Source organism: Arctopsyche grandis, chromosome 9 (assembly GCF_051622035.1).
Source record: "Arctopsyche grandis isolate Sample6627 chromosome 9, ASM5162203v2, whole genome shotgun sequence".
Lineage (NCBI taxonomy): Eukaryota > Metazoa > Arthropoda > Insecta > Trichoptera > Hydropsychidae > Arctopsyche > Arctopsyche grandis.
Genome location: NC_135363.1, coordinates 5,506,851 through 5,531,730, shown reverse-complemented (window position 1 = coordinate 5,531,730; position 24,880 = coordinate 5,506,851). Strand labels below are relative to the sequence as shown.

At 36.8% G+C, this 24,880-nt stretch overlaps 3 protein-coding genes across 3 annotated transcripts in view; 1 reads left to right on the top strand and 2 right to left on the bottom strand.

Annotated features, from left to right (window-relative positions):
• LOC143917125 (aminomethyltransferase, mitochondrial) overlaps nucleotides 1-24,880 on the bottom strand; it is a 64,362-nt gene that overhangs the window by 29,109 nt on the left and 10,373 nt on the right. The window lies entirely within an intron of this gene.
• LOC143917131 (uncharacterized) lies at nucleotides 1,172-4,642 on the top strand. The gene is made up of 3 exons (XM_077438544.1): nucleotides 1,172-1,769; nucleotides 1,832-1,977; nucleotides 4,294-4,642. Exons 1-3 carry the CDS (start codon nucleotides 1,492-1,494, stop codon nucleotides 4,551-4,553), a joined length of 684 nt encoding a protein of 227 aa, XP_077294670.1. The 5' UTR covers nucleotides 1,172-1,491; the 3' UTR covers nucleotides 4,554-4,642.
• Nucleotides 3,676-15,471, bottom strand: LOC143917110 (uncharacterized). Its single transcript, XM_077438508.1, has 12 exons — nucleotides 15,085-15,471; nucleotides 9,782-11,625; nucleotides 9,535-9,687; nucleotides 8,717-8,895; nucleotides 8,463-8,632; nucleotides 7,149-7,336; nucleotides 6,753-6,857; nucleotides 6,597-6,664; nucleotides 5,845-5,926; nucleotides 5,531-5,763; nucleotides 4,638-4,797; nucleotides 3,676-4,509 (listed from the first exon to the last, which is right to left on the bottom strand). Exons 1-11 carry the CDS (start codon nucleotides 15,209-15,211, stop codon nucleotides 4,671-4,673), a joined length of 3,276 nt encoding a protein of 1,091 aa, XP_077294634.1. The 5' UTR covers nucleotides 15,212-15,471; the 3' UTR covers nucleotides 3,676-4,509; nucleotides 4,638-4,670.

Here is a 24,880-nt window from a genome sequence, read left to right as displayed (position 1 = left end):
TTCGCAAAAAATAATTTTAGAACTGTTTATTATTTTAAATATTTAGCGACATCTACAATCGCTAATTTAAACCAATTTCAGTCATTAATTAATTACAGGGGCGCAATTTCAGCTATTCCCAGCGGGGAGGCAAAATTTTTGACTAGTAAAGAATGATTTTTTAGGGGGGGGGGGTGTGTTGTAAATTTGCTATGCACATCTTTTTCTGGGATAAGCGAGAACAGTAATAGAAAGGCAATCCTATTCAACAATTTAAATTAGCTAAATAGCTAAAATTATATAAATAAATAAATTTGTTTCGTAGGATAAACGAGTTTTACAAATATATTTCTAAGTACAACAAAACAAAATATATTTGGGAGTTAATATTTTTTTTTCTGGGAAAAATCGACGTGTTTATACTTGACGGTGTTCTTCTTCTTTTTTTTTATTCCTCTCCTCGTAGGAGGTTGGATATCATGATATATATCTTCTCTCTATTCATTGTTTCCCCTTCTTCGTACATTGTTCGGACGTTCCATGTTGCTAATTTCATGATTGACCCGGAGATTCTGACCATCTAAGGCCTGCCGGGGACTGAGGGCCGAGGCTGTCAATCATGATATTTACTTGGAACATTAAAAAAAAAAAATTCTAAAAATGTTCTAAAGAAATTAAATATTACGTTTTTGTTTGTTTAGTATTATGGAGGATGAACGAATGAGACGACTGGCATGTTAATGCACGTGTTTATTATATGACAGCTGAAGACAGAGTGGGTAGCGGCTCTCCGAACCCAGCCGGGTTGGTCCCCACTCGCAGGAAGGCAACCAAACTCGACCATGTCGTATAAGCGAGCCGCCACAGTATTTTAATTCAAATTCTTATACATTAAACAACGTGGATAGTCCCGTTCAAATCTAAGGGGGGGCAGCCTCTCCCCCCCCAAATGACGACCCTGCTCAATTACGTAGAATTGAATTGAAAAACATAATTCTTCAACATTGAGATGTTTTATATGGTTCGGTGATTACTAGTCAAATGTGAACCGGTCACAGGACAACCGGTCGCTCTAGATCGGTTACACGTGATCACACGTCACACTAAAACTGGTCACGAGAAAACTGGTTGACCGATTTTAGGGTGTGACCAGTTTTAGTGTGACGGGTTTACCGTCACACTAAAGCTGGTTTAGTCCGTTTACCGTTTTATATTTTTAAAAATATTAATAATTATGCTCAATAAATGTATTGTTTAGTAATTTTCCCAAATTTAAACTCGCTGTTATAAAACGCATAATATATCAGTCCAATCCTCATTATTAAATCAGTGCATCTAATCAGCATTGTACACGTCCACCATTTTGAACTGTCATGGCGGCGAAACGCGCTATAACAGCGGTCATACACAAGTGACAGCCGAATGTCAATATAACCTAATACAAAAAGTGCATGACGTACACTAAATCCTTATTGCGATCTAAATAAATACATTTTATTCAATCAATACGCAATGTTTTCAAAATTATTGAGATTTTCGAGAGTTTTAATATCAAATCACGCTAAAACGAAAACATTTTCAATTGCGAAGCTTCAAACTGCCCGAAAATACAGTGCAGGCTTAGCATTTGCCGGTTTCAATATAGTCAGATGTGATCCAAAACCGATCACTTGCGATACTGAATCTCTAGAACACGAATTTTATATTAAACAAGCCTGCACTAGTAACGTTACAGCTGCCTGTCAACTTTTAACCGTAACCATAGTAGCCATACAGGATACATGTCAAAGGTAAAACTTGATTAACTTTACATGCGAGTAATTTTCATTACATTTTTGTCCGACGATTTTAGAATACGCCAAGAACTAGCTAAAGAGATAACTCTATTGCGACGAGCCGTCGAATGGGGCGAAAACACACCCGAAGAACATTTCGACCAATTAATAGAAGTCAGAAGCATCTTGGACGACCTGAAACACAATTTACAAGTCCTAATAGGTACACGTGTCTATTTAATAATAATAAAACGTACACTTATATTTTCATTCAATTTTATTAATTTGAGTTGCAATTGTATATAAACATATAATACATAAAGATAGGAATAATACAACATATGCATTGTGACAAAATATGAATCGCAAAATATTGCACTTGTTTTCTTTCATACATACATACATACATATTTAACAACGGCCGTTGAATTTTTTCGCCTCTATGGTAAAAGCGACGAATGCGAGTGTGATATTTTATAATATTGCAATTTTTACAAGTACGCGGTGTGATGTATGCTTATATGCAGTCGAATTCAGTATTTCAGGTTTATATATAATATATATATATATATATATATATATATATATATATATATATATATATATATATATATATATATATATATATATGAATGTCTATTTATAAATAATTAGAAACGTACAAACGGTTTCGCTGTTGTGAGTATATCATAATGTCACCTTATTTGTGAAAGATCCATATATATCATTTTATTCTCACAATAAATATGTACGTAATAATAATATAACTAACACAATTTCAATGTACATTTTAATGAAGTGTTCAGAACAAACGATAACATAAATTATATATATGAAGAAGAATATTTAAACCTAACAAATAGTACTGGCAGTTATACTATATTTATATAACATTACTCGCTAAAAGGAAAATAATTGTTAAGGTATAAAAATATTGTTCTACCTATTACTTACAGCATACAACTTATTCATAGCCGTTTACCATCCAATCAGTTAACAAATTTACATAGCCTTGTTTTCAATGGATGCAAACGGGCCATAAAAAATTTACGACTATACTACACACAGACATAAATTTCAACACTCACTCTCCGTAAATAATATATATATATATATATATATATATATATATATATATATATATATATATATATATATATTACAATACATACACATCACAAGTTACAACTATATATATTTATATATATATATATATATATATATATATATATATATATATATATATATATATATATATATATATATATATATATATATATATATATATATATATATATATATATATATATATATATATAAATTTACACCCACTTAGTCACTGGACGTATTTATTTGGGAAAAAAATAAATACGACACGTCAGAGTACTAAATTATGTTTTTTTTTCACACAATGTGAATGATTTTTCTTTTGAACTTCGGAGAGAATGTGTTCATTGATTAGATTTCTTTACGTATATGTGGATCCGAAAGGCATATCCGAACCGATTGGAATGATTGAACTTCCGATTAAATATTCACTTTCGTTTCAATCGTCAATTTGCATCCGTATATAATAAAGCGCACTTCTTATTCATTAGACTTGAAAATAATATGTATATAATTTTACATTATATTAATTACCCTTCATATATTTATAAACTGTACACGTTTTAACCGACTACTCTATTACATATAATAACAATAAGAAAATAAACAAAAACATAAGAATTTGGTCTTGTTTGCAAGGCACCAATCCAAAAGACGATACGACTATATAAAAAAAATTGTTTTTGCACTTTTGAAGATCCTCAATCTCAATTTACAAATGATTTTTTCTCAGATATAACGTCGTCGTATATTATATGAAGTTATGAAAATAATAAAAAATTCTCATACTTGTGTGTATAAAAACATAAAACACGGCAAATTATTTTTATTGTGGCTCTTGTTAAAAATGCAATTATAAAATACAATAAATACACAGTTTTCAATGGTAATTTGAGATCCTAAAATGCGCACTTTTGCTATATTTTACATATCAGAGAGAATCAACATTGCGTTGAAAACAAAAATTTCCTACTATACTCACATTTACATGCATGTATGTATACTCGTATATACATAATAGATACGATTTGATTCTTAAATTTAATCATTGCTATATTAATATATATGAATATATAACAGTTTTTCTATAATACATACCTATGTAAACAATAAAAAAAAAGCATCAAACGCCATTTTCATAAAAAACATAGTATCTATTTTCCTAAAATATTTCTTTTCCTTTCATTATTTAAAATATTCACTAATCGGTACGTTGAAATTTTGTATAAAAAGAACAAATCAAAGGCAATTTTATACAAACACGTATTATAATATAATATAATATATATTCTCGGTGGAGCGTTTTGCTAAATTACATTTTTAAATACACTATACATTGTAATACTATTTACGAATACATATAAATACTAGAAATTTTGTTGCATAAACTTTTCAATTTTGATACGAATCCCTTTTTTGTTTGTTTTTTCAGGTTATATGGAGTACGCTGAACGTATCGCGACCATGGCGGCCGAAGTCTCGTATCTTTCGGGCAACGTGGGCGCATCGGACATTGTCTGCGAGCGGATAGATCAAGTCGGCCGAGCGTACAGAGCTGAAGTTGAACAGAACGAAACGTTGCAGATGGAGAGTCTCGGATGGCAACGGGTCGCCATAGAATCGGACAATATGAAAGAGATTCTCGAACCTGAAAACGACGCGCAAAATAAACACACAATACAAAACGCGTAATCGTACACATACTGAATATTGTTATAATTATATCATACAATAAATATATATCCTAGTCGAAAGTTAATGAAAGTATGCAATTACTCTATGATAACGTTGGAGCGTCGCGACGAGCACTCAGCATGGTTTAGCATCTTTGCTGAGGTGTGTTTCTATATCGACACGGCAAATCGGACAATGTTTGTTGGTGGAGAGCCACTGATCGACGCATTCCATGTGGAACAGATGCATACACGGCAACCGTCTGAAATCAAACATGCAATTGAAAATCTTATATAGAATGCACAATTTGCAAAATAGATCCGAGCCTACATACATAATATATAATACAAAGTTAACTTTGTATTATATATTATGTTTTGTATTATATAACCGTTTGCCCGCGGCCGTCTTCTATGGAAGCTTTGAGCGACAAGTCTGTAGCGCGGCTGTCTTCCATAGAATTTCTGAACTTTGCACGGGATTTTGAGCCTTATATGCGCCTATTTCAACAGTTTTAAGGTTCAAAATTGGTTGAATATATTACTGAGAGTTGAATGCCATCTATTCAATTTGCTTAAAATTCATATATACCAGTCAAAATTAGTTTTTTGTGGAACCATACTGAAACCTCGTTTATGTGACGTCACATCTGTTGAACAATGGCGACGATACGTTTCAATTGTATGAAGAATGATTATGTGACAATACAGCCAAAACCATGAGATATATTATGTATTTTATTGTTTAAAATAATACTTCATGTGTTAATTAACATATCCGGTTACTTGAGTAAATATTAAAATCTGTATTTAAGATCGAAAACTCGATTGCCAAATTCGCGAAAACGGTGCAGCGTACAGGGCTTGTGCTCTATATTTATTGCCGTGGGCAAAGGGTTAAAGCTTTACAAAACGGTATTATTCATGTAGGTTGGATCTTTTTCGCCAAATTGAATTATAATGGTGCAATTGATTCAACATTAATTTCTCACACACCTGCAATCGCTGTCATTCTCGAAGATCGACAAGCAAATCGTGCACTTTTCTATCGAATCCTCTTCGCTGGTTTGAGTGTTGGTGGGTCGTCGTCGGTACTTGTGCGAGTATGTGTTGCCTTCGATGACTTCGCGCGAAGCACCCTGGTGAACGGTGGATATGCGACGCACGTCTACGGTGTGTATGAAATGCCCCAGTCTGCTGGCGCGTATCAAAGGTGGACTTCCTCGACCCTGCGATGAAAATCACACATACATAAAGCAACCGATCGATCGCGTACGACGATTTTGAAATCAAAAGTGCACATTTAATACCATCAACGTCGGCTGAATGGAGATGTGGAGATGATGCGGTTGCATATAATGATAGAGATGGTGGTGGACATGTTGACCGTCACTGAAAAAGAAAAATATGAAAATAAATACATAATGAAATCATCGTGATAGTATCACACACTCGGTTCGAAAACATGGTAAACTAGTGAAATTACAACAGGTGGTTTCTTTATTTTAATTGATATATGAATTAAAATAAAAACAAAAATAGTGAATGAGTGATATTTGTATAAGTTGCTCTATATCCTCCTTTTTGAAAGCGCCTCCTTTACAATTCAATATTTATGTGTGTAAAGATGCTTGAAAATCACGTTTTATGATTACCATTGAAAACTAATCAATCTCCATTAAGATTCGAATATGGCAATGAGTTTTTTTGTTTTCTTCTAGTTTATGGGATATGAGCATTTTAAAAAAAGCGCAATTTATACAGATTATTTGGCTTTTGCATTCTCTAAGTCAAAATCTAGTACTGTGCCAAAAGTGAGTATTGAAATCGATAGTCGGATATTTTTTTATATTGATTGTGATTTTTTGTTGCTTTAAGATACGTATAAATAATTATCTAGCAAATTAAGTTTATATATATATTATTATTATTGAAAGTTTCATCTATATTCAGAACTGGTATTACATTTGATGCTAAGATACGATGTTAGATACAGGATGTTTCATGTACATGTGTTAACCATTTTTGTTTTAATCAACATTTTTAACTATCTAATACTCACTAAGAGAGAGATCCATAGTCGAGATCGCCAACTTGATTCATTTCAGTCTGATTGACATTCTCCGGAAGCTGTAATTTATAGTAAAATTGTAAAGTATAATATAACTTAAAAAAAAAAACACATGCATATTATAATATGCAAACTAAGCACACTTACCGGTCCAAGCGAATAGTAATTTGAACCACCATAAGACATACGCTGTTGTGTGTGACTGTCGACGGTGCAAGTATTTGCACCGACCATGCTACGTCTTTGTATTTCCTGAAAACACATCAAATAAGCATACATTGAACGTCATTCAAAATATGTAAAAAAAAAAAATGGAGCATTTCTTTGTGGGAATTGAACGTTTATGGAGAGAAAAAAGGAATGTTTGAATGTTACCTGACAGAATACGGAATCACACAAGGTAGATCGAACGTTGCGGGGAGGAATGCGTTTGAAATACAACGAACAGTTCTGCAAGATAGAATATGGGAACGGAAGAGGATTGAAGAGACCTTGGTTTAGTAATGGATGATGACGAGGACAAAGTGCTCGTAGAAAACACACCTGCATGTGCTGCTGTCTATGCCAGAGCCGCTCGTGTACGGCGTAGGGGGGCACGGGCATGGCCGGCGGAGGACTGAAACCTGAACGTCTACCTCGGCCGAGCACGGAATGTCCGATTAGACCCAATATACTCGTCGGTTCACCAGACGAATGGGCCAAAGGAGGGCCGTTGAAAACTGGACGTCGCTCTGGAAACGAAACTACTTTTAGATAAGATACAACAAATAATAAACGAACCACACATCGCTTGCTCATAAAAATTTATATGTACATATTTAAAAAATTATATTCAAATAACCAGCGGCGTGGTCTAGTGGAGTCCCACTGTTGGCCAGACCTTGGTTTGTGACTCCAGGTCGATCATTTCTTATGAGAGTTTGCCAATTTTCTCTGAATTTCATCGAAATGGTTCCTATATAATCGGCATTTCCTACCTACATATCTCTCCTGCTAATCTCAAACTATTAGCTCAAATTATTTGATTATAAAATGCAGCAAAAATTTCTCCATAGATGTCACTGTGGATGTTTGTATGAATTCGCATTGTATAAAAATGCTTATGTATATTGATTGATTGTATTGTATCTGTATAAGTGCACTCGTGGCCTTGGAGCGATCTGTAAAGGCGAGTGTTCATGTTCTATGAAATAAAAAATAAATGATGGTGACAAACGAGGGTAGGTTGCCAGTTTGTTCGGAACCGTTTCACCAATGAAATCAGATAAATTGACAAACTCTGATAGGAAACGATCGACCTGGAGTCACATATATCCAAGGTCTGGCTAGAAACACCGAGCCAGGAATTGAACCTATGACCTCTCAGTTGATAGCATTATACGGTAACCACTATACTAATATGAATCGAGGTTATCGCAATGACAGATAATGGAAGGCCCATTTCTTACCATGTATGTATAAGGACTAAAGCATCAAGGAAATTGCCAATATCTAGGCTGACGGAGATTGTTCAGACATCAAGCTGGATACCAATTTAAATCAGTGATGTCACACCTAAACTAAGTGACATATACATACTATAAAACAACTCAACGCGCGTGATCAATTTGCCATATGTACAAAATAAGCTTAGTATTTAATATGAACTGTCAACCGGCCCAAATCAGACTCATACCATTATCACACGTGCGTTGATATATGACGCTCAAAGTCGTTGCAATCACAACCACGTTGATTTATGAGTGTATTGTGTGACGATTCCATTCAGCATTCAGAAATGTAATTCAAATCACACGCTTGCCATCAAACTATCGGGTCTGGTCAACGGTAGAGTTCGGACGAATCCAATAAAAGTACCTATATAATGGGGATAATGCGGCGGATGTGTGAAGACGTGAGTCCAGGTACGCTGCGAGTGATTCGTGTGAGCGGGATGGGGAGGCGGCTGAGTGCCGCACATGTTTCCAACGGCTCGGCTGTAGCAGCCGTGACCCTGCGGATAGTATACGCACGGAGCCATGCGAAATCTGCAATGCAAATAAAAAAAAGCTATATAATAACCTAGAAGCCGACAAATTGATACAATGGTGCGTGATGAGTGTTGTTATTACCGAGACCGCAGCACGTTCAAGTGAGGCGGCTGAGTGAGGGGATGTGGATGTCTCGGCGGACGAGTGGGTGTCGTCGGCGGTCGCGCTGCACTCAGGTCGTTCTCCATGCTGCTCTCCGACGTCCGTCTCGGTCGCTCTTCGTCGGGCTCGTTGGTCAAGTCGACCAACAGTACGGGAGACTACATATAAAATATTTAAATTAATCTTGATCACAACAAAAATTAATATATGCTATGGGTTTTCAGATAGTCTTATGACATTAATAGTATAGCAGTATAGCTCGGTGGTTGCATTAATGCTTGCCAGCGAGAGTTTCTCGGGTTAACTTAGATTGAAGAGATTTTATTTTATAAGTATTTCCGCAGTGCTGCTGCTCAGACTTGGACATTTGTGACTCCAAGTCAATCGTTTCCTATCAAAATTTGCCAATTTATCTGATTTCATTGTTGAAGCGGTTCCTCATCAAATTGGCAAAACCATTCGACCTACTAATTTTCACCACTGAGTTCAAATTTATAATGTTACAATTTAAATGTTAAAAATGATGTCGCTCAGGGGTAAAACCTGTAATGTCATCTTGGTAACATATTAAAAAAGAATACCCATTATGATATGATATTCCACATATGTAAGTCGGCAATTACTAATTCTAAGAAAAATATCAAAACACTATTTGATACAATAGTTTCATAGTTTATCTCCGATATCAAGCAGTGTTTGACTCATATTGCAAGTCGGTTGCGTGATATAATTACAATGTATACATATGTACAATTGAACTAAGAGTTTCTAGATTTACCAAAAAACGAAATAATCACCTTGGGTTCTTCATTCAAGACGACGACATCATTATCAATATCGTCGTCTCCGGAATCGGACGAAGACAACCAATCCAACTGCAAATCGGGTGCGTTGAGAGCATCGTTAGAACAGTTAGCAGACAACCTTGGAGAATTTTCATTGGTACTCGACTAAACAAATAGAAAAAAGCAACAATCAAATTAACACATTTAATAGGAACAACGTAATTATACATAGTAGCCAAAAATAATACTAAAAACGTACCCGATTCATACACTTCCTATCGCACGTGTGATTCGCATCCAGCTCCCTGCTCGTCCCCGGCACGGCCTCCATGGACTCGTTCAAGGCGACGCTAGAACTGGGCACTTCCAACGAGAAGCCCTGCTCGTTCTTGACGGCCGACGATATGAACGACATGATCGCCTCCGACTTCACTTCAGGTTTCACATCGACGTCCATAGCCTCGTCGGACAGCTCGACGTTGCTCGTAGAGTCGACGATGTTTGAAGCCACGCCGCTTTCAGGACAAGTTGACGGGCAAGTTTCGATACACTCCTTCTTAATCGACGTCGCCGTTTGCGTGATGGTCTCCACCTTGATCGGAGCGACGGTCTCGCAGTTGATTTCAATTTTGATGGTGCCAGCGGTGAGGCTGAGGTTTTGACTGCTTTGTGGAGGTTCTATATTCGACGTGTCTCGCTCGGTGTGCGAGGCTGCCGACGAACAGTGGTGGTTGTGGGTTGGGCAGGACGTGGACGGCGCGCTGTGACTGGTCCCGGCGACCGGATTCTCCAACGAGTGCTCGCTTCTTTGATGGCAATTCCGGTGGCAGGTGTCATTGGCGCTCTTACTCGGCGCGTCCTTCGACCGGCAGTGATGGAAGAATAAATAATCGCCGTGACAGTTACAACAGTGTTTCGAACGATAGTCGTACTTGACCGTTTTGTGTGGAGAGTGGTTGTGCGGGGGTCTGGTGCGGGTGTCTGCACCATCGGAGCCACTGCGAACGTTGCGCGAGGTCGACGGAAGAGACGGAAAGCACTTCTGGCACTTGCACGGCCGCTCCGGACAATTGGTTGGATAGTGCACATTGTGGTCGTGCGGATAGTGGCTGCGAGGAAAGTGGATATTTACAAAGCTCTTTATGTTGCCGTGTTCCGATTTGAAGTTCAGCGGCAGCGAGTCGTCGCGTTGGGTCGCCGAAGGCTCGCCGTCTTCGGTCTTCACCTCGGGCGCGGTCGGTGCCGTCGTGCTCCTCTCGAGCGCTTTAGAATTGCGGCGACCTTTGGCCGATATTTTTTTATTCCTATCGCAAACGATGCGCTTTTTATGCACTAGATTGTTGTCCTCCTCTCCGGAGCTGACTTCGATCGGCGGTGATAGTATTTCGTTAGGGTTTTCGACCAGCGTGCTCGAACTAGCCGAAGCGAGTACGTCTTTGTTGAACGAGTCGCGTAAATTATTCCTATTTAAATAATTAGTATAGTTGCTCGGTCCGGAAAGATCGCCGGCCGGATCCCTCAACCTGGAATTGTTACTGAGATTCAATATATTCTCATTGTGATACGGCAGCGAGACTTTGTGCCGGCCGCGTCCTAAAAACGGTTGATAGTCGATGTTGTTTCTGTTCAAACGCTGCGTCGAATTCATCCACGGGTCCGAATTATTATCGTTGAAGGCCAAACCGTAGCTCGGATTCACGTCTCCGTCGCCTAGATAATCCGTCAGCGGCGGAAAGTAGTGGGCATCCGATTTGGGTTGGTATCGTGCGTTCATGTCTCCGACATCCAGGCGAATAGTCGGCCGGTGAGGTATTGACGGTGGTGGAAAAGTGCTGGTGACGGTTGTCGGGCATACGTCGTTTCGCACGACTAGATAGTCCAAGAGTCGGTTTTCAGGACTCGAGACGAATGGATAGCGTCGTTCGCCACCTTGTTGTATGGGAATACCAAACGTGAACTCGCTGCTGGTGTCACTCGGAGTCGACAGGTTACACGGTGCGTTTTGAATGGGTGATTTCAACGTTGGGTCGCTGTTCGACGGCGTAGGTAATACCTCGACGTCATCATCGCTCTCTGCAAACAACTGCTCACAATCCATTTCAACTGCAATCCAAAAAAAAGTCGACATGTTATATTATGAACGATGATACTGTCAATATTGCACCAGATGTTGGGATACAATAATTGACATTAAAAAGTTAAATGACGAAAATCTTCATTTTTAGTATTGTAACGTGGAACATGAGAGAGTATCTCTATATGAGGGTGAACTATAGAGTCTCCGGATTAGGCTAACAAGAATCAATAAGTGCTCGAACAAAGAATACGCTGGAGTTCTTATAGACTTGGGCGAGTGCGTGCGTAAATAATGCACTCACACGGTAAACCTTTACGTGCCTAGACAATAGATACATAAATGAATCTGGGAAGTTGTGCTGTGCAACTTGTCCTTCATAAGAAAGTACCCACGGTAGATCAGATTATTCTGTATTAGTGAGCAGTGGATCCGTGTGGACCTTTTGAATCGTTGAATGAATGCTGTGAAGCGACTTTGGCCTTTCATTTGGATCCGGAACCCACTCCTACGCAACAATATGAAGAAAATTAATAGTATACAAATTAATTGCATACAAAGCATATTGACTTATTACCAAATAATTCAATATCAACATTGGAAAAGTATCGTTTAAGCATAAACAATATCACTCGAGGAAGATTTCTTTGAGAGCTTCAAATAAATAAAATAAAATAAGAATAATTCAATTACAACATATTTCTTCCAATACGCCGAACAATGCAAACAAATTATTCACGTCCTATCTCAAAGTTGATGAAGATTTTGGTTGCGGCTTTTTGGCAGGAGTCACGAGTCGTTAGAAATTCAAGCGATTCTGACTCCAATTTCACGTTAAAATCGCATTTATTTCTTTACTTGTACATACATACGAGTATATTGAATTACTAACAAAGTGACTCACCAATACCCAACATATGAGCCGCTACATCTGAGACAGTGTTTTTATCTTAGCCTTTTTTTTGTTTATGTCAATACGATAAAGGCTTGATATTTGACAAATGTGTACATTTTATTATTAGATTCGTGTCGTCATCATCATTTACAGACATTCACCATCAAATGCTGGATGACGGCCTCTCCGACGCACTTCTATTCACCTCTCATCCATTGCAACCCACAAGTTTTTTCTAATTTTATCCACCCATATCCCTCGTGGCCTATTTTGCATCCTTTTACATTCACTCGGATACCATTCGAATACTACTTTCATCCGACTATGTGACTCAGAAATTGATATTTCATTCTCTCTCCACTATATCAACTACCCACATCATGCTTCTCACCCACGTATTTCGTTTCCTATCTCTCCTCATTATGTCGAGCATACTGGTTTTTAAATTTTTGTGCGAAATGATGGAAAATTATGCCAGAAACGAATCATATCAAATCATTTTCCCATCAAGTTGCTCATATTATAGCACTTAGGTATAGTTCCCTTGAATTTTGAAGAAACTTCTCATTGATCCGCTTTGTTCTTCAGTTTCTATGTAGTAATACCCGTTGTTGGCGGAACAGTTTATGCAAGTTAGTCTCTAATAATTACATGCATTTGATAGTTGTACCTCCTGCCTTCACAGTCCTCTATTGGATGGTTCCTATTCCAAGAGCTATACGACTTAATGAAATAGTCGCTGCTGTGCTTGAATGTGATATTTTCCATTTCAGTGAGTGTAGGTTATCAGAGATTATCTCAACCTATTTGTCTGGCAACCCGTGTTTATCATTATTTTCATAATTGGATGTGATGTATGAGTGAATTTTGATCTTCTCTATTACGTTCGGGCTTCACGGGGATGTTTTGCATTCACAGCTGGTTTTTTTACACATATTTTGGTGCTAACTGTTGATGTAAGACATTCCCAATTTTTCTCCTTATATTTAACTATTCTATTATTACTACATATATTGTTTGAACTTTTGCTGCTATCGTTTTGTTTGGTCCGTTTCATTCTATCAACTTGTAATATCTCGAAACTTTTTTTCTCAACTTTTCGTCTGCTTAAACAGGAGTTTGTATATTGTACACAAAAATGTATTTTTCTTTAAATGTATGTAATATCTTTAATATTTAATATACGAGACATATTGTGATCATTCATAGATTTTTAAGCTATTAACACGCCTTTAAAATACTTTAAAAAAACAATTCTTCCTATATTTTATGTGCGTCGTAACAATAGATGAAATTTTGTGATCATGCGAAAATTCAAACTCGAGATCTTGACTGATTCGAATTCAGAATCGATCACTGATCACGTTTTCACGATCTAGAAAAAAATGTGTGTGTGCTTGTGTATTTTGGGGATTTTTTGAATACCGTTAATGCTATTTTTTAATAGTTCATGTTTATCTCGTAAAATACGCAAGTATTTTACTATTTATAAGATTTTCGTCTATGCGTTTTATACAAACTCGACGACGAAATACACCGAAAAAGTTGGGAAAACGAGTCTCGAGATATTGCAAATTGGTGGAACAAGGTAAACCCTGTTTTTTTGTATGTATATATAACTATAATTACATATTTTTTCTGTTATACTTTTGACCATTGTGGCGTATTAGAAATTCCTGTAATGCAAAGTGCATTTTTTCCAAATTAAAAACCAGGACATTTTTTTTTCGAAAAACATATTTCTAAACACTTCAATTATTCAAAACGAATCATGGAAGCATAAAAAATTATTCATTTTCTTGAATGCTCTTATAAAATTCTACACAAGACGGGCTAAAACTATACAAGTGATTAGCAGACATTTTAAGGTTTCAACATTCAATTTCGTTTCATCCTGTGCTACGTATATATTGTTCATCAAAGTAAAAAATCCTTCGACTGGTGCATTTGTTACCGATAAATGGAAACAACATCTAATTAATTTGCCAATATTTTTGTAGGAGACATCTTGCATATTTATCCATATATTAGATAAAAAATTATATTACATGAAAAAGTGTACTGGTTTTACTTCACGACTCACTTAATTATTAACAGGACAGATACCCAAAAAAAAAAAAAACCAGTACGAATAGTCACTTTACTGTAATGCCACAATGGTGCAAAAACTTCAAATAAATAAATCCATTCTAAAGAAAAAATCATCATTACAAAATACATATAAAAAAAATAACATAACATTTTTAAAACATCATTTTCATAATTAAAACCGACATTCGGCAACGAGAATTGCATCGACCTAGGAAAAAAAAAAAAAACAAACAAACAATACAAAACAATGACAACAAGCGAGTGTTTATAATTTCGGTCGATAGGTGCCTCTTTTTTCCTTCTATTATTATTCTTCGCACAAACATGCAAACACGAATTACAACACAGAGAGGGGAAGGGGGGGGGGGAAGTCCGAGCTGTCAAACGATCGTAGGGGTGAAGCGGGTGTGGTGGTGGTGGGGTGGTGGTGCGGGGGTGGCGGGGTGAGGTGGAGTGGGGTGGTGGGGGTGGTGGGGGCGGTGGGGGCGATGGGGGCGCTCACCGGAGTGCAGCGGACGGTCGACGTTGGAGGCGAAGGCGGTGTCGAAGATGTCGGCGAGATCGGGGGGCGCCGCCCACGCCCCGCCGCCGCCACCGCCACCGCCGAGGGGCCCCTCCGGCCGCTCCATCGCGAGCGAGACTACACGCGAGAGCCACGCCACGCCACGCCACGCCACGCCACACCACGCAGCCGCGCTTTCTCTCTCCCCGCTCGCCGCTTGACCCGCGCCCCTGTGCCCCCGCCCGCAACGACACAGACGGACCTACCCCACGGACAACACTTCGTACACTGAGCGACACGGCTGACACACACCCACACCCATACCCACACCACAGCACGCACACACACACACACACACACACACACACTGCACACCACAGCACGCCTGCCAACCCACTCAGCCTGCTCGCCTACATCATTCCCACTTACTACTTCCTACTTCCTACTTACTACTTCCTTATCACTATTCACTATTGTGTTTTGTTTTCGCGCCTTACAACTGCCTTCCCTCGATCAAACTAATCTAAAACCATAGAGCCGTATTGTTGCGTAGGGGTGGGTAGAGGATCCAAATGAAAGGCCAAAGTCGTATCACAGCATTTATTGGTGATTACCGTGCTCCGTCCAGAATGCCTTGATATCGCCCAAGTACCCGTTTATAAAAGTCAGGTCGCTCCCCGCATCTTCGACGTCCGGTTACTTCCCTATTGTTTAGGAATGTACCCGGATATGCAATCCCACGGCACTCAGTCCCACGATATCGCTGTCAATTGCGAGAAGGAACCGGGTGCCGTTACTAAACCAATTCGGTGGTCATTGTTTAGCCTACTTGCACTTAGCCTGGAGATAATCCTCGAAAACCAATTATAACGGCGGCTCCTTTTAGCATGTGCTACATTATTATTTACAATATTTTCCATATCCAGTTCATAAATAGCAACCGCAGGTTACAATGTGGGAACTGGATATGGAAAATATTGTTAGTAATATTGTTGATGTCGACGGCCCCAATCAGTTGAAAGTTCCCTTAACCCTTTCAATGCTGAAAAACGCCAATTGGCGTTTTGCCCGAGTCCATGGGCCCGAATAACGCCGATGTACGCTATTCATTTACCATCATATTTTATTTTTATTTTTTACATATATACCAAGAAGGCCTTACAGGTAATCCCAATGCGGCTTCCTGGTCAATTACAAAAAATACAACATTTTTATTATATAACTCGCTGAATTACAAGACACTGCAAACTCACAAATTAACGATACATCTATGAATTGTGCGGTAATTGGACTATTCGTCACATTGGGGTGGTCACAAAGACAATTTTTGCCATGAAAATCGCGAATACACAATATTTGGCACTCAAGTTCTCGTTACTATGATAGTTATCGTTAGTATGATGGACTTTTCGGCTGCCAGATGTTCCGTTATAGAGATTTCAGTGACTTTGTGACGAGTAGTTTGTGACCAGTAATCACCGAACCGAATTGTACATACATTTTATTGTACATTAATCATACTCAAATAATGGTGACATATTAGGTAGTTAGGTTTTACTCAATTATAATCGGGAACCGTTTCAACAATGGAATCAGAAAAATTTGCAAACTCTGATAAGAAACCTCGAGTCGCGAATATCCAAGTCTGACCAGCAGCACTACAGTTATACTCAGAAAAATTATTTTCAATCGAGGTCAGCTCATGGGATCGAACCCGGCGCCTCTCTGTGTTTAGCAGAAGCTCAACGACCAAGCTATGCTGCTGGCTAATATATAGATATGTATATACATTAGTGCTGTTCTGAGTGTCTGTTTGCGATAACGCAGAGCCCTAGTAGAACAGTCGTTTCGATTCGACATACATATGCACGTCACAGTTAAAACACAGAAAAAACCTGTTTACATACTGTTTTACTGAGTTCTCCGAAACCGGACGAAAGCGTGAAGCTGTAAAACTGTACGTGCCTAAACAATGTATAAATAAACGGATTGGGGAAGCTGTAGTGAGCAACTTGCCCTTTAAAAAGAGATACACTTGGTACAAGGAGTATTCTGGAACGAGCAGTGCCGGTCTTACACCCTATGGCACCCTCTGGCATTTCTGAACATTCGGGAATATCCATATCTTTTAAAAAGTTTAAAAACAACGCATATTTGAAAAAGAACATCGTACAAAACAATTAATGAAACAAGAAAGCCGAAATCTTTTAATTGTCCCGCGAATGCGGTTGCTTCATGAGCTACATCTGGATACTTTTTTCAGTTCGGATAAATTAATTAAAGCATAATGAACGTCAACAATTTAATAACGAACTGCTTTGACACTTGCTATTTTCGCTTCCCATCGTGTGTCAGATAATAAGGAATTATTTGAGGAATATAATTGCACGTGATCAGTAAGAATCTTCCAGCGATATATTGAAGCTGAAAATAGTGTAAACAATATTTGGAGAATACCAAAAAAAGTTTGCGATGTTACAGAAGATTCCGCAGCGTCGCCGAAATGTGAAGCTAATCTTTCTGAGAAGCATAGTATAATTATAATTCAAGAAGGCGCATTCCCGCCTTCGCCCGATGAATAGAATTTGCCGATAATAAATGTTTGAGCTTAGAAAGTAGAGGCGCCTTTAACCCTCTAATTCTAAAAAAATTTAGGGCCTTCAGCGCTATAATTTTAAATTTTAAAAAGCCTTCGGCGCATTAAGCAGCGTCCTAACGACCCAGCCTTTCTAAAACCGGCACTGAATCATTCAATAAATGCTGTGAAGCGACTTTGACCTTTCATTTGGATCCTCAACCCACCCCTACGTAACACTACCATTGTTTCCTTTAAGAAAATAGTCTCACGAGTATTTAGCGCCATCTATTGAAAATAATTTAGTTAATTCATTAATTGCTCTATTGGTGTTTAATATTTTTTGGCGCATCTGTGCGAGTATGAGAACGCGTCAACTCTCAGTAACAGACCTGTACCATACTTCGAATGCTGCATTCTTTCAGTTTGACGTTTGACGTTTGCTACTCTTTTCATTGCGACTGACTCGACATTGAAACCGACCATCGTTTCATTAGCTTCGATCACATTTCATTAGTATGATCGATCTATCCAACGGCTGCCAAAATGCATTTACGAACGAAGTTTTCTATCAATTGAACTTTTTCAAAATATTGTATGAACGCTTTCAAAAAGTTACACCACACAAAATAATGGGCAAATGAATTTATTTCAGAAAAGTAATTATTATGCAATTATTTATTGTGATGCAAAACTATAGAGCTATGATTACTTGGTAATTGGATTATTAATCACATTACGATCGCCCAAAAGACAATTATTGCCATGAAAATCGCGAATACAGAATATTTGGCACTAGAGTTCTCGTTAGTATGATGGACTTTTCGGCTGCCAGATATTCCGTTATAGAGATTTTAGTGACTTTTGGGCGAGCGCTTTGTGACCAATAATAATCACCGAAATCCAGACAGATATTCCGTATTTGTGATTTGCGTGGCAATGATTGTGCGAAATATTCCGTTTAACATACGGAAGCCAAGTTCCATTCGTTTTGTATTCTTCCGTTTAATTTGACTCGCTGACAAAATATAATATGAGGCACTCCACAGTTTGTTGTTTATTGAACAATACGTTTTGCACACATCCAAGAAATATTATATGTATGTATCTGCAATTGTGCACTGGCTGAACGTGACACAAACAATGTAATGAAAATTTGTCCGTTTCCGTGACCAAATTGTTAAAAAAAAATGTATTTTTGTGCGTAATCAAAATTTATATTCTGAAAATATTTAAACGTTTGGTCTAACATTGACTACAGGACGGTAAGTTGTTCGGAAATTGGAAATTCGTAAATTTTTGAATTCGGAACATGCGAGAAAGTCTCCACTGTCTAAGAGGATTCGTGGGTGAACAACAGAGACCCCGGATCAGGCCAACGAGACTCAGTAAGTGCCCGAACAGAGGATATGCTAGAGTTTTCATAGACCTGAGCGAGTTCGTGCATAAACAATAGACTCGCCAGGGTAGACCTTTACGTGCCTAGACACAACGGGTCGGGGAAGCTGTGCTGTGCAACTTGTGCTTTATAAAGAGGTACACACGGTAGAACAGATTATTCTGGAGTGAGCGGTGGTTCCATGTGGATTTATGGGATTGTTGAATAAATAGCCAGCAGCATAGCTCGGTCGTTAGGCTTCTGCCTAACACCGAGGGGCGCCGGGTTCGATCCCATGAGCTGACCTCGATTAAAAATAATTTTTCTATTTATATTTCTGTATATCTGTAGTGCTGCTGGTCAGACCTGGATATTTGTGACTTCAGGTCGATCGTTTCCTATCAGAGTTTGCCAATTTCTCTGATTAGATTGTTGAAACGGTTCCCGATTAAATTGGGTGAAAATCTTCCTACTAACATACTATGTCACCACTATTTGAGTATGATTAATGTACAATAAAATGTATGTACAATTCATAAATGTCTCGTTAATTTGCGAGTTTTTCGGTGTCTCGTAATTCGGCGACTTGTGTAATAAAAATGCTGCATTGTTAGTTTTGGCCAGAAAGGCGCATTGGGGTTTACCTGTAAGGCCTTCCTGGTATAAAATGTAATAAAAATAAATAAATAAATGCTGTGAAGCGACTTTGGCCTTTTATTTGGATACTGAACCCACCCCTACGCAAAAGTATATATAGTAATGTGTGACTGTCATCAATAGTCTTCGGTGGTGGATGGATTATTTTCACACAAAAAATACCTATAGTTCACTATTGTTAATTTCTTAGAAAAAACATGATTTTTTCCTTTGAAACGGGGCTTAAATTATATATTTATCTCCCTGTTTTTGTCGCACCACCCTACTTACGTATACCTAGGTACAATAGGACTAGATTACGTCATACTGAGTCCCCTTGTATCATGCTCGCGCACACACAAGTAAGGCTGTGCGATAAAAACAGATTTCCACGACACGCAACTGGATACGATGATATGAATCTGAAGTATCATCGACGAGGAATTTCTATAGTTTACAGCGACGGGGATTCTACGATGTGAAATCATCGATCAATACGATATAGAAAAAAAGCACGAAAAAGAATACGAATAAATCCCGACGTATTGATTTAAGATCAACCGACCTTTTTAAATGAGGCGGCCAACGATTGCAATATTTCCCCTATTTCTTCGTTTTATTTAATTACGAATATTACATGTGCTAACGAATATTGTCAGAGATTTTCAAACGAAATATCGTTGCCTGCTGGGATTTTAGCATTAAAAATCAGAACTATTTGTGTCCTCGATGGTATGGATTCGATTTTAGGTCACAAAAAGTAGTAAAAAAAACCTAGAAGCCATTTATTATATTTTTAGTGATATAAAAGTTTTAATAATTCCTTATTGGAATCAAATACGAATACAATAATACCTAGCAGCTTATCTGTGAAATATGACAGATTCGGCGATTCAGCGATACATACATAGCCTTATCAACTGTTTTAAATTTTATGATCTTATTTCAATGAAATACAACGTCTTAAAACAGAACCATGTTTCAAGTTTGATTCAATGACTCCAATTGATTATGATAGAAGATTAAAAATGAATTATTTGAAGAAATAATCAGTAAAAGCAAATTATTCGCCAGTCTCGAATTGCGTTAGAAGCATAACTATTTCGGATTTAATTTTTATGTTGTTTTTATACCGATTTTTTTATATGAGGATACATTTCGGAAATATATTTCATGAATAAATCGATGGATCGATGTATGAAAATTAGTTGTAAAAAAAACCTACTATAATTTACACAAAGCATACACAATTCTCCTAAAATGAACCTCTTACACAAAATGTATATATGTATGTGCATGAAAATAATAAAAATTTGATTGGATTTTTTTAATGTAAATACATATTGATTGCATAGTTTAAAAGTTCACAATTTTGAACAAATATTTCCACTATACAATATTACATATAAGTAAATGCATAAAAAGATAGCGATATATTGGTATTGGTAAGTATCAATATATGAATTTTGGTCAAATATTTCAGTTGTCTACCGCTAAATTTTGAATTCGAAATTAAAAATAAGTTTTTGTAAATGAAAATTTCCAAATGAAATACATTTGACCTAAGATATGTAGCTATAGTTTTTATCTTTTACCTAAATATAGACAATCGATGAACCGTTGAACTAATTCATTATGCGTTTTCTCAAGAGTTAAATTTGCACACAAATAGCATAATATTTATAGAATAATTTTGACTGCTTTTCGCGGTTATGAGTATTATAATGAGAACGAATTCATGTACACAATTATGTATGTAACTGCTATGATAAGAGTAAAGAAAATAATATTACCAGTGATGTGTGGAACCAAATACTTTTTTCGTTTACTATTGATGCATAATATAATAACAAAGAATCAGTTGTATGAAAACTGTATAATTTTAGATGTTTCTTAAGTGTTTATTCAAAGATGTGAGTTTACTATTTTGATACTTTAACTTAGAATTTTACAATGAAGGAAATAAATGAATTCGATTATTTTTCGATTTTGAATTTCATTTCTATTTCATCGAAAAATTGTTCATGAATAGAATCATGGGATTGCATATTGATCCAATAATTTATAACATAAATTCATTGATTTTCTTTCGTGTCAAGCTAATTACACAAATATGTACAATATATTTATTACAATTTAAGAGTATATAATTCAATTTAATTTAATAGTCATCCAAGAAACACTAGTTATTCGAATTTCAATGCTTTGAATGTGGGTATGTGGGAGCTTACGCACTTGCTAGAATTATCACAATAGGCTGATAAGCAAGCCAATCAAAGAGCTTTCTCTGATAGATTTGTAAGTTTTGATAATAACATGAGCTAATATCAGCTAATCAAACTCGCTATCAGCTGATTGGTAACATGTTATACCTACACCTAATATTGTAAGGGTGCTATAATCACAATCAGGTCTGACAAGAGGGGGGTGCCAGCCGATAATAACCTGAGCCCGGCTGTTAAAAGGGTTCGGGTCATATTTTATAATATAATATATACAGTCGTATGACAACGAATTACTAACACCCGCGTATTTACCCTATTTTGTGTACCTGCGCCGTCTTAAGTAACATTTTGGGTTGGTTTTTTTTGTAGACCATTCATTGTATCCTATTCTATGTATTTAGAGAAGGATAGGATGAGTAGTGTTTATACAAATAGTTTAAAAACCGAACAAGTGCAAATACACAGTTTGGCTTTGAAATTCGTTTGGTGTAGACGTGTGCTTTCACTGGGAGAAAAGTTAGTTTTGAAGAGATTTTTGCTTTCCTGTATATTATCGATATCATTGAAGTAAGTTAAAGTGTTTAAATTTTTTAAATGTGACTTAATTATTTGTTTAAATTGCTTGTGAAAAAAACCCCTTTCCTTTTTAGATGGGAAGAAATAAAGATTTATCTATGGAGAAAATCGCCAATATTTCCACATTATTAAATACTGGGAAGTATTCTATACGATATATTGCTAAAGATTAGGGGGTTAGAGTTTTCAGTGTGCATAAAATTAGCACCCAACTAAAAAGAGGTGAAAATCCTACGGTCACCAAGCGTAAGAATTGTTGTGGCACTCGAAAATACGGTCCTCGAGTCGATCGATATATTATAAATACTGTTGAGAAGGATCGGTTTGCCACAAATAAAAAAATCCAGACAAATTTACGGGAGCGGAACCGAAATATCGACTCGGACAATACAACGCCGTTTCGCAGACGCGGGGATGAATGGCAGACAACTACTTAAAAAAACGCTTTTGACGCCAAAAATGAAGAAAGCCAGGCTCAATTTGGCTAATGAGCATCGCCACTTCACCCTCGACGATTGGAAAGGGGTAATTTAATTGAAATTAAATTATTTGTCTAATTTTTTTTGAATGAATTGAATTAATCGATGTTTTTAACATTTTTAAGGTTCACTTCTCTGACGAGTCGTCAATTCAATTGATGACACCGACTCACCAATACGTACGTAGGCGAGTCGGCAAGCGGTATAATGAGTCCTGTGTCATAAAAAATGTGAAACACCCGCTGTCACTCATGATTTGGGGCTCAATTAGAGCGGAAGGTCGGGGGCCATTGTATTTTGTAGAAGGGATGATGAATGCTTCGCAATATATAACGGTATTGCGATACACCCTATTGCACTCTATACAAAACAAAATTGACAAAAGGGATCGCCTGCACTTAATGCAATATTTTTGCACCCTGCCATAAAGCCAAAATTGTGAAAAAAATCATGTCCAACCACAATTTACCGCTCCTTCACTGGCCCGGTAATTCTCCCGATCTAAATCCTAAAGAAAATGTCCGGCATACCCTTAAAATGAAATTAAATAAGCTCCAATGTACCAATAAAAATATCCTAAAACAAAACATAATTTCTGTGTGGCAGGGAGATCCTGAGATAAAGTCAACCATTGCGTCTTGTATCGAGAGTATGCCCAAAAGAATAGCATCGTGTCTCCGAAATAAGGGTGGACATACAAAATATTAATAATATATATATATGTTGTATTAATATTGTAAATAAACTATGTATAATCATTATAAACACATCTTTGTTTTAATTTTACGAACCTACTCTTCAATATATAGCTCTAAACATAGAATTTGCAAAATCCGCATGGTGTTAGTAATTCGCTGTCATGGGACTGTAAATTGTGCCTAGTTTTTATGCCAAAAACCAAAGTTTTTATTAAAAAATCAAGTGGGTTGGTAGTTATACCAGGGCCCGATTTTCTCTTGACGGCTCTGTTCACAATACGTTATGGCGTGGTATTAAAGATAATATAAAATATGTACTCAAGGAAAATGTTATCGTTGTTAGTCATTCTAAAGTTTATTCAATGTAATTTCTGCATCTCACTATTTACTGCTAGCAATATATTCAGTGGCGTAGCTAGGAATTTCGGACCCTCATGCAAAATTTGTTCAAAGTCCCCACCCCATCCCTCCCTCCCCTTTAACACGATTTTTAAACATATGTAAGAGATCAAATAATTCAAGTTTATTGATACATATTTACACAGTATAATAATTCTACAAAAAAATATATTTAGCTTAGCTCACCGATTTTAAAAATGATTAATTATCCCACTTGAACCCAAATATTGTAGCTTTTTATGGTCTTCAATTTTATGCATCGTAAAATACAGAAAAAGCAAATTAATATTGTATATGTACAAGTGTATGACTAACGTGACCATTTATTTTTTTCCTCAAAACGGGACATCTTCCAATTTTTAGTTATGCACATATGTATGGGTATTCAAGAAAACACATATTTTTTCATAGTTTTTATTTATTAATGAAAAGAACAGAAATTAACACATGAAAATAAGTAATTTGTGGTCTTATATTTTTCTCGCCGTACTCCGCTGTACTCTGTGAGGTGGATTATATGCCATCTCGCTTGCCCTAACATATTACGCGATACAACCATATATACAACGAAAGCATTTAAATTGCAATTACCGCTTTAGTTAGTACGTTTAGATAAAAATATTGAGATAGAAAACCAATCCTTATAAACATGGTGAAATAAAAAATTTGCCAAATAAATGAAAAATAGCACGGAAAAAAATCCGTAAAATAATATATTTTTGACTTTTAAAATTCGCTAGACAATTAATTAGAAGTATTTTAAAGCAATAAAATATAACAATTAATAGCAAAAATATCTGACTATTGATTCCAATACTCACTTTGAGCGT

Bases quoted from the DNA above. Each gene is read 5' to 3' on its own strand.
- LOC143917110 (XM_077438508.1), bottom strand. From the start codon at position 15,211: ATGGAGCGGCCGGAGGGGCCCCTCGGCGGTGGCGGTGGCGGCGGCGGG. The intron at 11,626-15,084 runs GTGAGCGCCCCC...TTTGGATTGCAG, and splicing joins CGACCGTCCGCTGCACTCCG to TTGAAATGGATTGTGAGCAG. The intron at 8,633-8,716 runs GTAATAACAACA...TTTGCATTGCAG, and splicing joins TTGAACGTGCTGCGGTCTCG to ATTTCGCATGGCTCCGTGCG.
- LOC143917131 (XM_077438544.1), top strand. From the start codon at position 1,492: ATGTTTTCAAAATTATTGAGATTTTCGAGAGTTTTAATATCAAATCAC. The intron at 1,770-1,831 runs GTAAAACTTGAT...CGACGATTTTAG, and splicing joins ATACAGGATACATGTCAAAG to AATACGCCAAGAACTAGCTA. The intron at 1,978-4,293 runs GTACACGTGTCT...TTGTTTTTTCAG, and splicing joins CAATTTACAAGTCCTAATAG to GTTATATGGAGTACGCTGAA.